At 32.1% G+C, this 17,750-nt stretch overlaps 1 protein-coding gene across 8 annotated transcripts in view; it reads right to left on the bottom strand.

Moving 5' to 3' along the window:
* Positions 1-255: 255 nt before the first annotated feature.
* The window catches only part of LOC143250855 (eukaryotic translation initiation factor 4 gamma 3-like), a 153,876-nt gene continuing 136,381 nt past the window's right edge, over positions 256-17,750 (bottom strand). For all 8 annotated transcript variants that reach the window (XM_076501966.1, XM_076501961.1, XM_076501960.1 and 5 more), the window contains 6 exons: positions 14,898-15,102; positions 11,934-12,032; positions 11,315-11,449; positions 3,296-3,377; positions 2,098-2,244; positions 256-1,611 (listed from right to left, as the gene is read on the bottom strand). In XM_076501966.1, coding sequence (XP_076358081.1) covers positions 1,427-1,611; positions 2,098-2,244; positions 3,296-3,377; positions 11,315-11,449; positions 11,934-12,032; positions 14,898-15,102 — 853 coding nt within the window. In that variant the 3' untranslated portion in view covers positions 256-1,426. The remainder of the gene's footprint in view (positions 1,612-2,097; positions 2,245-3,295; positions 3,378-11,314; positions 11,450-11,933; positions 12,033-14,897; positions 15,103-17,750) is intronic.

Genomic DNA, 17,750 nt, shown 5'->3' on the forward strand with positions numbered 1-17,750 from the left:
TAAAATAAAGTACAGAACAAAGTTCTGACCTTCTTAGGTCGTCTTCAGGTCTCGACCTATGGAGATCCAAACATAGTTATGTACTTTATTCTACTTAAAGTTTTAACACCCACACCAGACATCTAAAAATACATTTTTACTTCAAGTGGGTTTCTCATCATCACAGACAATATGAACACTATATTACTTTTGGTTAATCATATTAGCTTGTTAAAATATGACGTTTTGGTATCAGTTTGCAATCACAGTTTAACCTTTATGATATAAACATAAGTTTATTTAAAATCAACAAGATTTAACTAGTTTTCTAGGAAAGCAAGTTTTTCCTTTTGAACTACTCACAAAATATTTTATAAAAATGTTTTCTAGTACATAACAATTCTTTTTTTTTTAACATTAGCTGAAGTTTATTAAGCAGACCTCTCAAAAACCAATCCTTTTCTTTCAGTATTTAATTTTATCAAGCAAACATAACACTGTTAAATAGAGTTAAAATATTTACACTTCTAATATTTGTAATTTATAAGGGAATGGTTTGGTCACTTATTTAATATACAACAGGTTTTACCAGTAATTCAAAAATAATACATTTACAACATGTTAGGGATACAAGAAAAAGAAAATTACTAGTTTAGGTAGCACTTCAGGTAAACTGACAACTAATAGCATAAGACTTCAGATAAGGCTTTCTGTATTAAAAATACGATGGGTTTAAATTGTATGTATGTAAAACATTCTACAAAAAATGTTCAGGACGAAGTTCACAACACTACCAGCATACAACATTCTATAAATACTAAAGGTGAAATGTTTCACCATTGTTAAACACATGTACAGTACAAAGTTAAAAAAAACATACTTAACTTTCGTGTTGTCAACGAACATGACAAAAAGTATTTATTTACCTGTTAATTGTTTTATTTTACTTAATTAATTAAAGCTATGTAGTTATTGAAGTAGAACAGCAATTATGCCCCACCCCTTCTTCAGTAGCATAGCGGTATGTCTGCAAACTTAAAATGCTAGAATCTGGGTTTAAATACCCATGGTGGACAAAGCACAGATAGCCCATGTAGCTTTGTGCTTAACTTCAAACAAACAGTATTTACACATTTACTGATAATTTGTTCTTATTTTTAACTCAGTTTACAAGACGTGATAAAACAGAGTTAGAGAAATAACTAGATATAACTGAGTGCCATAAACAAATATATAAATTTGTATTCATTATCCAACGTAAATTCTAATTCATAGGAATAACTTGAATTATAAAACACACATACAAATTTCATGAGCTTCAAATTTAAACACTTTGTTTCTATCAGTCTGTTTTTGCTAATAGCAAACTAACGGTTTTCCAGCATATACTCCAAGACATCTTCCTTGATGACTACTACAACCATATTTAATGTTAAACATCAACGAGTTAGTCGGAATCAGCAGATTCATCTTCTACTTCTTTTAACCATGTGAAAAATGAAACGACAGATTTCAGTGCGACCCCCCTCCCTTCCTGTTCTGCAGGGTCTGAGCTCTGTTCCCACCTGATATAAGCTTCATCAGAGATTATATCTAAGTCATAGAAGATATTGAACACGTCCAGCAGCAATCCTATTCAAAATAAATAACCCCCGTTACATTCTGATTTAAACTATAAATTGTAACATACATAAAATCCTGTAGTAAGAGATAATTAATGAAGAAGTCCAGTAAATAAAACTTGTGTTATTTACCTAACAGATAATAATGTTATTGATCTTATGTTCATATCTTTCTCATCAACAAGTGCTAATAATTTTACATACAATGACAAACTTCGTGTATTTTACTGGGTTAGACATAACACATTAATATATTTTAAAATAATTAAGGTTTTGTCTTTAATGCACTGTTTACACTTGAGTATAAAATAAAATAAAATAATTTATAAAGTAAATGCTGAGACCAAATATAAAAGCACTAAACATGAATGTTATTCACTTTACAAGTACGAGCCTTTCAGAAATTCACCAAAAAACCACTAATGAAGTAACATATAATCTTAGAAAAACATTTACAGACACATTATACCAACTAATGATTTCCAAACACTCATACTTTTAGGATGCTGAAGTCTATTAACCAAGGCCTGTAGTCCATAGAGAGCTTCAAGTTCTAAGTTTTCTTTATTATCCAAATATTTCTTAAGTATTGACAATCTGTCCGAGACAGCAGAACTATTAAATCTACAATTGTTTCCCTCTCCTAGAATAAAAACAAAACTTGGTTACCTCAAAACATTCTATGAAGTTTTTGTTGTTTTTTTCAAAAAGTCATTTATGCATTTATATTTCATCAAAAATAACAATGAGAATATTTCCAGCACAAAAAAGTTATTAAGTGCCTATACATAAAATGAATTAAGTTCAAATATATGATCACTGTACAATAACACATTTTTTGTTTTCTGCAAGGAGTAAAAGAATCAAAAAACCAAGTTGTTTCAAAATCAATAAAATTGGAGTTATATAAATTAGAAGTTATTTTCAGGTTTATATATATATTAAAATAACTCTATTCTACAACTTTTTGTTGTACTTAAAAAATTGTATGAAAGTTAAGGAAATAACTGAAAGAAAAATCTAGTAGAGATAAAATAAACAAAATCTAATCCTCTTTCATGTTCTGTTCCTTAGTGAAATATTTAAGCTGCTTTTATGATGTGACATAAGAAAAACAGCTGACATTAACTGTCTAATAACAAATTACATATTATTTCACTGTAACAAAAGGTATCACTTCCAGTAGATTTTCATATCAAATAATCTGCAAAAAAACAAGAACATAATTATATAGAAGAGTACAACAATTCTATGAAAGTACAAATTACAAAAGGGAGTAGTTAGTTCATAGCCTTTCTCTTCCAGATTCGGTTGTCTTTTCCACTTCCTCTATGTGTGTCTGCTAGAATTTTTGTATCCACATTAGTTATTGATAATTGTCTAATGGAGGTGTTTAAATTTCTGATATTAACATAAAAAAATCCTTTTTTTGTTTTACTGTTTTTGGCATTAAACTGTTAAATTCATACAATTTTAAAGTTTTTAGAAAACAATTTCTTATATAACAACGTTTTAAAACAAACACAACATTAAATCTATCTGATACATGAAGTTCATTTTCTTCATGTACAATTTGTACATATAATTACTTTTTATAGTTATGTATTAAACATTTGTATTCAATGCTACTTTCTTAATGTTACTACACCAAATAATGTTATCAATTTGTGTTACGTTTTACCAACAAAACTCACCTTCTATTGCACTCTCTACAAGAGCAGTAGTCAAGGCACGGATGAACTGAGAACTTTTGCATCTTTCTTTTTCCACATGAATCTGTAACAAGAAAAAAATTCACACAAATACAGCATACCTCCTTTAACAGGACCAAATAATCACTTTTAGAAAACAGGAAAACTTTATTAATAATTTCTACATAATTTAATTGTGATTTTCAGCCTTTTAGTTGTCCTGTGTTAATAACATAAACCTATATTTACATGATATTTAAGGCATTAATTGTTTTGAATAATTGTATTTGTTGTCAAGATTGTTGACATATGTACCAATCACTTCAGGATGTGAGGTATACAAGTAAAATCGTGAACCAGTTATCAATAATTTTCAGATCTGAAGGAGAAAAATAACAACACAAATACATAAAACAATATACATCACAAAACTGTGTTTACAATAAACATCACAAAACTGTGTTTACAATATACATCACAAACCTGTGTTTACAATCCTGATTATTTCTTACAAACAGAATGTTAGCTATCCCCGAAATAACTTGTAACAGAAATGTTAATTAAAGTATCCCATCTTAAACTGACCACTGTATAGGTAATGAGTGACAATCATAAGATGTAAGCTGACAGGTTGTCTTTGTTGACAACTATTTGTTCATGACGGTTAAATTTACAACACTCGTTATATAATAACAGTTTTTTTATTTCCACTTCTCTCATTTAATAACAAATTTTAGGCTATGAGTGAAAAACTTCAACTAGAAATGTTGTTAGTTATTTTTGAAGTGTTTATACTGAAGGTGAAATTTTAAAAATTTTGAAATGTCTGTACTCTCTATCATGTCAAAAGTATTACAATATTATATTTTTTGCCAAAAAAGTTAAGGTCTTAACCTGAAAATGACCTAGAAAGGTCGAAACGTTGTTCTCTCCTTATCTAAAACCCTTTTAAAAAGTTCTCACTAGAAACTGTTATTATATTTATTTTGTAATAAATGCATTCCTCCTTTTAGCAAGAGAGAGCGAGAACTGTAACATAATTTAATTTTGTCAAATTTAATGTGGAATTGAATTGTTGATTTAAGATGTAAGTTCTCATCATGAAATATAACAATTTAAAGACATATAATCCATTTACTGACAGAAATAAAACAGTGACAGCAATAATAATAGCAATAGAACATAAGATAACAAATATTTCTTAATAAAAATTGTCAAAACTTTGTAATTGCTTCAGGTGAGTACTTGATTCAAAATAAATAAACAAGTGATAAGCAGTACACTGAAAAGCAGTCTACTAAAAACATTAATCCTATAGTTTTGTATGGCTAAAAATTGATTTAAAATGACTTTTTTGTCTAGAAAATTTATCCTTTCCTGTTTTATTATAAGCTAATATCTTCTAAAAAAAGAATACGTGAACTTCAAGTCATGCTTTTAATTCCCACTAAATTCAAGCCAAAAAGTTAACATTTTCTTAACTTTTTGTGCTCTTATGAGCACTTACCTCACCTCACCCAAAGCTATCTTTATCCTGGTTTGCCCTCTAAGTATTGGTAACATTTTTTTGTTACAAGTACACCAGTCTTTTACACTCCAGTCTCATGACATTTCAAAAAAAGGTGCTAATCATGTGACTGTCCTCCACCAATTTCACTGCACCATCCATACTATACTAGAACGATCCTCATTTTTGAGAACTGATAGGTAGAAACCAGAAATACTGGCATAATAGTGGCAATGAGGTGTAATAAGATGTTAAAATCCAACAGCTAGAATCCAACATTTCAATGGTGGAGGGGCCAATGAAGGCTCAACAATATGCAATCAAGTGAAACATGACTGCACTGAAAAAAAAACAAGTGTAAGAATACGAACAAGAAGTACACTGTGGGATGTAGTGCTACTTCTGAAACAGGTAAGCTCTTTGCCAAGATATTAACACAGTAACACAAAGAGGACAGAATAGAATTGGTAGGAACCAATGCTTTCAAGAAAGATATATAGAGACCAAATCAGTGATAAAATGCTGTATAACTATGACTTGAGACAGCATCATGGATAAACATGGAATATCTAGTGTGTAAGTGGCAATGGGCATGTATAAGTATGGATCAAGGGTGGTACTTTGGGTTACATCAGACAATGTCAAGTGCAATCCATCTGAGCAAAATATATTGTATGAGGCATTGTGATTAACAACTACAGTCCTCCTGGGCAATAATAGGTCCAGGGAAAGTGCTTATGAGAACAAAAAATAGTTGTGTATGTGACCATGAGGTTTCTCATAACCAGTCTCAACATAATGCCACACTTGTCTCACATATGTGGCAAGCTGCAGAACTAAATATAAATATAGCAAACCATAGCATGGTGCCAAAGGAAAATTAAATAATTAGCTATGACTTATGAAAAGTGCAAATAATCCAGGCAAAAACATCCAGTAGAAGCACTTTGCATAAGACATGTAGATCAATAAGTGTAGTCTGATCAGGTAACACCCAGGGGGAAGAACCATGGATACATAGGATTAGCCCAAGTAGAGTTGGCCTGGGCAAAAACATCAAGGGAAATCATTTTGGGTTACAACATATTATAACAAGTACAATTTATCCTGGAAGGAAAACAAACCTAGTGGAAGCACATTGTATTCTGAATAATTTGTTATTTCATAATCATTGCCTGGTATAGCAATGATAACCCTCTTTTCATTGAATGGATACATGTGGTTTTTAAAGTTCAATTTTGTTTTTTATACAAAATTCACTTGGGAGGAAATCTCCTCAGTCCCCTACTCCATCAACTGAGTATTAGAAGTGGTAAGGACCACTGTGCTCCACTACAAATGAGAGGGGGGGAACATGTGTTGTGGAGTCCAAAGGAATGACATGCTGAAGAGAGTGTGACTGGAGGAATCAAGGGTCAGTAAAGATGGGCATAAATCTCCATCTGCTTTACTCATGAAACCAATGAGTGATGGTCCTTAATACATGAAACACACACACACACCATTGGATAAGCAACCAGTGGTCTTACAGAAACATCCCATTTCAACAGTGTGCATTATAGAAATGTACAGATTTAGTGCTAATATAATAATATCCATGCATTATAAAGCACTCCTGCCACAAGGTGAGACTTTAAAAATAATGTATATTAACAAAATATGGTAAAAATGTTGATTTTCCCTGGTTGAAGGCAAACAGGCAAGTGTGAAATTTGCCATAGAAGGAAGATGATGCACATTTTAGGAAAACACAAGTTATGCAGATAGTGTGCAACAAATGCATTGGGAGTTGGCCACATACCATCCTGAATTATCTCCTCCAAAGGACAGCAATTTTCAGTAGCTAAAATTATAGTTAGATGACTAATTTGGTACAAAAAAGCATTATGTAGACAGTGCCCTTACATGGAAAAGTCAAAATACACCAATCATATGAGCTAACAAAGTCAACCAGGGAGTATAATAGATTATAGGAAATAGAGGAAATGCCAATCATATGAGTTGACAAAGTCAACCAGTGAGTATAATAGGTGATAGATCATGGGAAACAGAGGAATTCTGCAGAGCAAACAGATAGGAACAAGAACCATAAAAGGAGGCAGTACAAGCCATATTATACAGCAGGTAATGAGCTGGACAAAGTAGTTGATCTAGATCTAACTGGGAGTAGGAATGGAATGGAATGGTAGGGAATGGAAGGCAAGGAAATAGAAGAAAAGTCTAAAAAACCTTCCTGGGAAGCTGACATCCTGGGAAGGAATATGCAATCCATATAAGGAAAACATATAATTAATGGTACAGTATGTAAGAAATATTAATGACATAAATATTAGAACAAAGACAACTGCATGCCAGGTGGGGAAGGAAGTAAGTCATGAGGGAAAGAGAGTACAAGGAATACATTGCAATTAGTTCAAAGGTAGAACAGAAAGTGCATGAAGCACAACATTGTGATTCCAATCCAGCAGAACAAATGAACATGGCAGATGGACCAAACAAAAAGAAGGAAAATAACCATGGAAGAGAAAGTTTTCTAGAAGCAAGAGAATGGAAAGTGTTCAACATGGAACAGTTGAAACGGCTTTAATCCTGATCAAACAAACAGGTGAAGAACAAAACGCGGGATGGACAAAAGCTACAGCAATTGGACCAAAGACAAAATAAGACAAAACACCCCTGGTTGTTACGCATTATAATTTATCTTGGACAAGTCTCTGATTTATTATGTCATGTATTATGATTTCATACAGCTGAAAACTTTAATTTATAAGTGAATTAAAAGTCCTTATGTATCAAATTTATATGTCAACAAGACTGATATGAGTTTTTTTCATAACAAAATTATATTTTAATACACAAGAAAAAAAAACAATACAATTTACAATAATGGTTGTTACAAATAGTTAATATAAATCATTAATTACATACAACAATTTTACAAACTCACAAACAATATTTAGTCCTCTATCTAGTCTGGAACTGCATATTTTATCAATGCTTGAGGTCCACCAGACGTAAATTATTTTTATTTTGATATATAATATACTTCGCTCGATGGGAATGCTAGCTAGCTCCATTCTTCACATGACAGGTTTTTCTGCTGAAGTTATACAATGAATTTGTAGAAATACTAATGTACAAAGTTCATTCTCTGAAGTTCAGCAGTTCGTAATGTTCAAAATCTGTAAATGTTCTTCATCAACTATTAATAAGTGTTTATCACAATTATAGTTTCCGAGACTTGTAGTATACTGACTGCAGCGACCAAACAATATTCTGTTACTGTGTCTCAACTCATCAGTTTATATACTCTAAGGCACGATTCTTGATTGTTCAACAATATTCAAAAATATACTGGTATTTTGGTAAAACATACTTACTCTTGAAAATCTTACAGAAATTTAACAAAATACATTAAACTGAAACAAATTTAGATATTAAAATAAATGTATAACTGTAAATATGTTTGTTACATGGTACATAGACAAGGAGAAAAGGCAAAGGGTTTGAGCAAAAGCCATGCTTAGCAATGGAGTTTAGTAATGTTGGGATGAAATATTCAATCACATCTGTTGGGGTAATGATCAAAACAGAGGTTGTTGTTCCATGAAGGGCCACAGCAGAAGGAACCACATCTGAGCCAGCCACTGTGTAGCAACTAGTAAAACACAAGAGTGGTCTGGATAAGGGAAATGACTCCTGAGAGAAGTCTGATCAAAGGGTAGGTATACAGGTGAAGAACACTCCAATACTGGCAAAACGTGTCCACCACACAGCTGAGGAGTGAAGAACTGAAGACCAAAAGGAAGGAAGTTTAATTTTTCCAGTGAATTGAAAATGCATGTATTTGCAGTGTTCTCAGTTGATACAGGATAAGTAACTGGCCACAAGATTCATTGCTTTTGTAACATGACACACCAAAACCACCATATCATGGCCATTGACCTTCTACAGAACAAAGATATCTGAGCTTGGATCCCCCTTACATGGTGATATAACTGATTACAGTGGAATTGTCAAAATAAATAATAACCATCTGCCTTTAGGAGCAGGAAAAAATGGTACAGAATCTGAGGAAACGTAAAAGGTTCTAAGACATTGATATGGAGAGTAACATCCTTAACTGACTCCAACCCATCAAGGAAACATCTGTGAACAGATCATACTTGAGATGAGGCAGAATGGGAACTCTCATTGTGTTCAAGTCCCTGCTGAGTCACCAAGAAACAAGGTTGGCTGTGATCCCAGGTGGAAGTGTGTTGGGTTGGGTCAAGGGATCATGGAAGAAGTTCCCACTGGTTGAGAGGCATCTAAAGAAGGAAATATATGTGCCACAAAACCCAGTGGAATGAGAGTTACAAGGAAGTCCACATCTCAAAAACAATAAAGAGCCTCTCTGCAGAGAAAGGAAGAAAAAGTAGGACCTTTGACACCCACTTCATGTTCTAAAGCCAAAGTAGAGAAAGCTGGGTTTGACTGTGATGGGAATTGAAAAAAAAAAAAGTCCAAATGAATAAGGTACTGTGTAGGGGAGATAGTAAAGGAATTCACTCACTTGATGCTTAGCAGCAGTTGGTCATCTACATAACATATACAAAGCTGAATAAAGACTGAATGGTAGTTCCCAAAATTGGAAGATAGAACCATTGTGAAAAAACCAAGAAAACATTGTGACACTGGGGCAACTGGAATATGAAGACAGGCATTCATCACATCAAATTTGGTCACCCAAAGTCCTGGGCAATAAACCCACCAAAGTGAGAGGTTGGATTTTACAGTGAAGCAAGATGTTTCCAGATAGTTATACTGCCAGGACAGATCTAAAATTGGTCTCCAATCTCCCACATTTTTGATAGATGGGAATAAAAATTGTGGTTGAATGGAGGAGGTCTTAAACAGACTAGGCAAGATAACTGGATGAGATATGATCCCAAGGAGAAGGGAAGATCTCGGAAGTGGATAGACAGGAGAGCAAAACTGAAGGCAAAATCCTTCACATAGAAACCGTAGAATCCACAGAATGGTCAGGAAGTGTAGGCAAAAAGACAGATAAACTAAATGTGCTTACAGAAAGTACTCATTGCTAACAAAATCTAAAAAGTTACAGTTCACAAAGTATGTAAAAATAACAAATCTGCAAAACTATAAAATTTGACCTAAGACACAAAACAATAAGCAACATCTACAGTACAAAACCACTAAAGGAGTTGGAAGATAAAAGACCTGTAAATATCAAAGATATAAGTCCACCCAAAGAACCAATGAGACAAAGGACAGGAAAGCAAAACCTACCCTGAAGAACCTGAGAATAAAAAGGTACCCAGTTTTTTAAATTTTTACTCAGATCTAATTCCTAACTTGATGTGACTAGTAGTAAAGAAAAGGATTCTACAGCTTAAATAACATAAAGCAGTGAAAATAACTAAAAATAATGAATCAAAACACCCACAGAATTAGCTAAACAGTAATAACCATGCAAAACCCATACATGTTTTTAATTTAAGCTAAAGCAACTTAGATAAAAGAATTATAAAAATCTAACATGTCAAATATTGAGCAAGACATAAAAATCTAAATTACTGAGTGCAGAAATTAGATCCATATATACAATCTCACATATACTCACAAAATATGGATATACCTACTGGGAGTGAGGAATACATGCTGAAAAAGGAACAATACCTGGCTCAACAAATTACATGGAGACACAGTAACATGTGTAAAGTGTCACATTTAGTAGTTATACTCAACCTTGCAATATGGGGACATGTGTAAGAACCATTGTCTACTATCACAGGAATTTAATCACTCATCACATTGAACCTTGAATTTATACAAACAAATTAGAATTCAGGAAACAGATATACTTCTAAATCAGATAAATAGAAACAATGAAATCCAAACACAATCAGAATTTTGCAGTCACATGGAAAATAATTAAAAACATATTTATACATGTGAATACCAATTGAGAAAGTGAGGATAACTTTAGAATAGTAGAGGGAGCTAGCTGCACTAGCATAGACAGTGCAGTATGATTTATGGAGGGTAGTCACATGATCAGCAAATTATTTTTGAAATGGTGCAAAAATGAAATGGCATAAAAGACTGGTGCACTCTTAACAAAAAGCTTTCTAGCAGTGCTTAGAGGTCAAACCAGAATGAAGATGTCTTTGGGTGGGATGAGATAAGACCATTTTGTAACTGAGGCTCACTTCAAAACAGATTACTTATCCACTTCTGAAATAAAACCAAGATATAATGTACAAATATAAATTTAATACTGTAGTAGCATTTTTTAAATAAATACTTACAGTCACTTAAGAGTTGTACAGATGTAAGAATAAGATACTAATACATGCACAGTTTGATAAAATATACTAATACACTCTATTTATTAAAGTAGCAAACATATTCAATATGCTACATAATTAAAACTATCACCCCATAGATACAAACAATAATAAGCAGAAGGAAAGCATGCATGCATAATAATAATAAAACTTAATTTTTACCTCAATCCAATCAAAGATTTCTTTATTACAAGCTTTTTGCTTTTGTAATAAGAAGTCTAGTTTTTGCTTAATCTGTTCTGTAGAAAGTTGAGCATCAGGAAGTGGTTCTGTTTCACTTACTGTGAACTGTAAGTTCTGAAAAAATCAAATCATGTTTTAATTATTACAACTGACAACAGGAAAAGAAATGGGTTATTATGTAAATTGATAACACTGAAAATACAAATCTTTAAAAAATATTTTGTTAAGTTTTGTCAAGCTTTTGCAGTGAATGATTCAACTTAAAAGAAGATATATTTAATGGACTTTATTCAGTTCAGAAGTTCCATATAAAAACTTCTACTTTGATAATTATTTCTTTTCAATTATCAACACAGTTTGCATGCTATATAGTTTTACAAGTGGTTTGAATGAGTCACATAAGATGTTTGTTGCAATGATATGCAATGAAATTTCAGATCACAAATTATCCCTTAATATATAAAAGTATATATTACCACAAAATTACTGTGCTCTGTCAAAAAATCAAACAAGAATTTAGAAAAACAAAAACACTTGAATTATTCCAAAAAATAATTTATTGATTAATTTTAATACACTTAATGTAAGATTAACATACATTTTCTTCTATAAACTTTTCTACATTCTGTTTAGGTGACAGGCACTCTGTCCATTGAAGGCCAGACTTCTTCCACAACTCTCCAGTTTTGATAGAACACTAAGAAAAAAAACATTACTGATTAAATAAATAATGTAATAAGCACTGCTTTCCAACAGTTTTTCAAGCACAGTGGGCATTTTCTCCATACACACACACACACACACACATACATACAAACATGTGTGTGTGTATATATATATACACACAAAAATGTTCTCTAAGCTTTTTTGCATGTTAGTGTATTCAGTATCTAAAACCACAGAAACCGCCAACCTAGCTCAACTTTGTCAATGATGTTACAATTTTCTATTTTTGATGCAAAAAGCACAAAATATGACAGCTGCTGAAATATGCATTGCAAGCCATTTTCTTTTTTCCATTTTAAAGACGAATATCTCATGCTGAAATTCATTTATGTATGCTACTACAAAACTGCACACACTTTAAGATGTACTGTTTTATTAACAAACACACTAACTATATTTACTATTCCTCTTGTTTATTTGACAAATGTCCTTGGATTACACAATATTTTATCTGTCAAGAATGAATATATTCCAAATGAAAAATCTGAACAAATACATGACCCAACAAGTACAAATAGCCAGAGAAAAATACATTAATTAAATATAACCACCACTTCTAGCAACAGTTATGAATTACAAAAACTAATAATAAAATATATCAGACAAATATGGATAAATCTAATCAGCAGATTTCTTTTTTATTAAGTTTCCCAAGTGATAACTCATCACAGGCCAGTATTTTGAAACAACAGGAAATCTGAAGCTGATTAATTCTAGCCAAGTACAATGAAACCTCACTCATCCAAACACATTTGTAACAAACTAGTTCTTTCTAACGAGCAAAACATCTCAATAGTCAAATCACTCACTGTGAATATAATGAACACTCTTACAACTTTTCAGCACAGACTTGGTTTCAGGGACTGACCACGTAACCATTTCATGCTATAACTTTTAAATTAGTAAGCTTGTGTTCACAAAATTTGGCAGATAATCACTAAACATTGCAATGTTTCCAAGTCTTAATGTTTGTTAAACAATGTTTTTCTCATGCCTTTATTTCTTTTATACATACTTAGCTATTTACACTAACAAATTTCTGTATGGGTTCTGTTGATTTGGTGGATATCGTAATCACTATAAAAATTAGGGAAAAAACGTTTTTTTAATTCTAGAATGACTATAAGTTATATAACTTAAATCTCATAATGTTATATATTTATATGTATATTGACCTTCCAACTGTGCCTGACTAACAATACAGAAGGTACACTGGTGCAGCACACATTCACTGATGTTACTTTATCCAATAATATAAAACTGACTTTCACTCTTTATGAAATGACCTCTCTTGGCTGTTTTAGTGTACTACTATTTTGTAAAATATAACATGTCATTTATTTATTCATAATATATGTATATACACTGTCATTATTTAAAATAAATTTTAAAACTTCGTACTCATTTGCTGCTTGTTGTAGGTTGCTAAGCCTTATATACTTTTGCACCTGGAAGATCTGAACTGAAATATATTTTTTAGGTTTTATAGACACCTTTGAAATAAGCAAAAATCATAAATTACTATACTGATATCATAGGATTCTCCTATAATTTATCAAGTTTAGTAACTAAGCTATTGTTGGGTCTAAAAAATATGAAATTTCAAACAGGCTAAGGACTCAACTTACCAGCATGAAAGTCTGTCTTAAAAGAAACATATGATACTGGTACAATTAAAAACAGCTTAGAAAGCTACTAAGGGAACATTCTCAGCTTTTGATTGGTTATTCATGTCATATATCAATGCAAGTGTACATAATGGACCATTTCCAAAAATGGAGAGAGGTAAGCAGGGCCACAGTGTTTGATTCAGTACATGAGAAATCTCTTAACAAATGGAAAAGACAGAAGTCCATGATGACAAGAAAACCCACTTGTAGAGAAAATTATATATGTAAAAAATGACTGGTATGGGTAAAGAAAGCACTATGTAGAGGAGCAAACAATGTTTCAACCTTCTTCGGTCATCATCAGGCTCACAAAGTAAGAAATTAAAGAAGACTTACTTACACAACAACTCAACCCCAAAATAAACCAATACAAAGGAAAACTTTTATACCTATATTAATAAATATAATCAAACAACTATGCATGCCCTCTACATTCCTACACTCAATTATACAGCTGCCTTCAAACATATGGTTAGCTATCAGTCAGTTACCTCTTTCTTTCTTTGTGAACCTGACGATGACTGAAGAAGGTTGAAACGTCATTTGCTCCTCAATGTAGTGCTTTCTCTACCCATACCAGCCGTTTTTTACATATATAAGAAAAGACAGAAGATCTTTATTATACATTCCAGCATGATAATGTCATTAATATGAGTTCATAATTTGTATGAAACTATAGACTTAGATATTTTGATATCACAAACATCTAATTTTAAACAGTGATGCATTCTACATACCATGTGACTCACTAAAATCTATATTTGGATATGTTATTCTAATATTTACTTTTAAATTAAGAAATAACCTCATATATATATTAAAGTTTGAATTATAATCTACAATTTGATTCCAAACTTATTGACATAAATTCATAAAACAATAGTTCAAAAAAATGTTGAATGTGAGTTAACAAATGAGACAACGTGTCCTTTGACCTGTAACCTATCTGGAAAGTTCTAATATGCTATGTTGATCAATAGGTGTTAAGAGTTAGCATGCAAAAACAACTGTATGTACAGTAAAGTTAGACATTCTATTATTTTTTTTGTGGTGATATTATACAAAACACATAATCAAAGTGACATATAATGCCGTTATCTTCACACAAGCTATAACTTCGTTCAAATCAATAAGTTACTTATATCTTCATTATAAAGTTTACTTACTAATTTCCCTGCAGCAGCATGTAATACAGCTGTCAGAAGTTTACCAGCTGTTCCACTAGCAACACAAGGTTCAACTGCTTCTTTAAGGAGGCTTAATGGAATACTGCCATCTTGAATCATTGGACCTATAAGTTCTCCCAAATACTCCCATATTCTTGGGATATCTATGGCATAATCATCTGCATTTTCTAATATCGACTTGAGCCTGAAAAATTACACACATCCCCTTTCTTTATTAAATCATCAAGAGTTGAGGCAACTAAGTATAGTGTTACTAATACAAATATTTGTAAGGTAGTTGTATGCTGTTTCATATATTGTTATTCATAGCACTCACCACTGAAAACAATTCATCTGAAAATTACAAAGTATCTGACTTAAAAGAAATTTACTTTAATAATATTCCAAATTCTGATCTGTATGGTAGTAATCAATTATTGCAGTCATAATTGTGTTCTTGTTCTGTGTAAATTATTACATGCACCCAGCATGAATGTGTTAGGTGGTTCACTATGTAGGAAGTAGGCTTACATAACAAATGTTCTGATAATAGCATCTGTACTATATATATATATATATCATCTGGGAATTCTGTAGAGAAACATTATAACACACTGAAAATAACTTAAAAAACAACAACTTATTTCTCAACTAGTGATCCAAAATCTGTAGCTAACCAACTGATTGTTGAATAACACTATATGACACAAATTTTGTTCCTTGATAGTAAGTTTTATTTCTTAATTGCTTATGTTGTAAAAGTACAGAAAATGGCCATTATTCCCTTCAAACTGTCCTTTTGTGACCTGGATAATGAAATTTAGAAATTAACTTATTTTCTACATAAAAGCGTGCAAATTTGCACATTTTCATTTACATAAGGTCCAAATAAAACAACATATGAATCAAGATTTACATGTATTTATACCAAAGTTATACAAAAATGTTCTAAAGTGAGTAGTTTTTTGAAATTTATGACTCTAATATAAATCACTTTCATGTAACAGCCCCAAAATATAGTCTCCCATCATGTTTTTGTTATACCTTGACATTCAAAGTCCAGTGCATCCTCTGAGTATGCTCCCATGTTCGTGAATTTATCAAGATGAGCATCGAGGATAGGGAGATCCTGCAGCCCATTCTGCCATAGTTCTTCACCAGAGCCTCAACCAGTCCCACATAATTTTCAGCCTTGTGATTGCCCATGAAGCCCTGAACTGTTGCAACAAAGCTTTTTTTCCTTCCCACTGAGCTTCTTTTGGAATTCTGTGCACTCCAAGATCTTCTTTATTTGTGGTCCAACAAAGACACCAGCTTTGACCTTTGCCTCAGACAGCTTAGGGAAGAAGTCTCAAAGGTACTTGAGGGCTGCAGACTCCTTATCAAGTGCTGTGACGAATTGTTTCATAAGATCCAATTTTATGTGCAATGGTGGGAACACTGTAGCTCCCTACAGAGAACCTGGTCTGTTGTGGCCAGTGCTTCCTGTTGTAGTGTGCTGCATTGTCTATGCTGTCCCATAAGATAACAGGGAAACTTAGTAAAGCATCCTTGAAGACTCATGACAAATGTGACCATTTTGAAGTTTCCAATAACCTTCCAGCCATACTCATCATACTTCAATGTTTCTAGCAAGGTCTTGATGCTGTTGTGTTCCTCTTTGAGGTGCACCAAATTTTAAACGGTTTAAAATTTGTATAACATAAAATCTTACTATTCAAGCAAGCAAAAATTGTACATCTCACCTTCTAGAGTTTTTCTGCAGTGCTTGCAGGTAAAATGAGATGCCCAGGGTTTGTATTGATCCCAGACAGGCATGCTGAAATATGCCTTGTAGACTTCACACATTTTAGCACCTCTAATGAAATCAGATCAGTCTGTGTGTTCACTTAGGCAGCTAAAATTAAACTGAAGTGGTGAGCCCCTGTATATATGTTACTATGGAAAGTTCTAGAAAATTCTAAAAGGTTCTTGAAATTTCTCATAAGTTCTACAACATTCTTGAAAATTCTTGTAAGTTCAAGAAAATTCTCTATCAGATACTCAACACTAAATCTACCTGAAATGTTCTGAAAATTTTCATTACTCAGGTCACAAAAGCAAAGTTTGAAGAGACAAATAGGTCTTTTCCATTTACTTTAGGCATAAGCAATTGGGAAATAACACTTTCTGCCCAGGAACAAGAAAAAGTAAAAATTTTGTTACATAGTGTTATCTGTACCTATTGAAATCCTTTTCCTTTAGAATTAGTCCTAAAAGATGTTAACAATTCTCATAGGCATTAACAAGGATCATACCTACATCTGTCAAAAAGCCTATATTTACTGTATATTTTATGTTTCAGAAAATTAGTCTCACCAAACAGCTTAAGAATGCTTTAATTATATTTTCACTTTAAAAAGTTTTCTAAGAATAAAAATTATATATACATATAATAGCTGTATGTATGTCTATCACACTCTATATCTCCTGAACAGTTAATCATAGAAAAAACTTAGATATCAAAATGCTTATTCTCAAAAAGTGCATTTAACAAAATTAATACTTTTTTACAATTTCTAAATTTTCATATTAATATCAATATTAATTCATCAGTCTTCTAATGTGCTGTATGGTCAATATGAGAGAAACAAACAACTCATAAAAACAAAAATATTTCTTTGCATGAGAGAATTTCACAAAAAACAAACAAAAACACGACCTTCTTCATCAACTGATTTAAAGAAATGTTTTGAAGATAGGAGAAGAATACATAGACAGAGGAATAGGTTTGAGTATATACAAATGAAAACTGTAAAAAAAATGTTCATTTCCATAGTGGTCTCTTCTTACACTCAGTCAAATGACAAGAAA

The sequence above is a fragment of the Tachypleus tridentatus genome, chromosome 5 (assembly GCF_004210375.1).
Source record: "Tachypleus tridentatus isolate NWPU-2018 chromosome 5, ASM421037v1, whole genome shotgun sequence".
Lineage (NCBI taxonomy): Eukaryota > Metazoa > Arthropoda > Merostomata > Xiphosura > Limulidae > Tachypleus > Tachypleus tridentatus.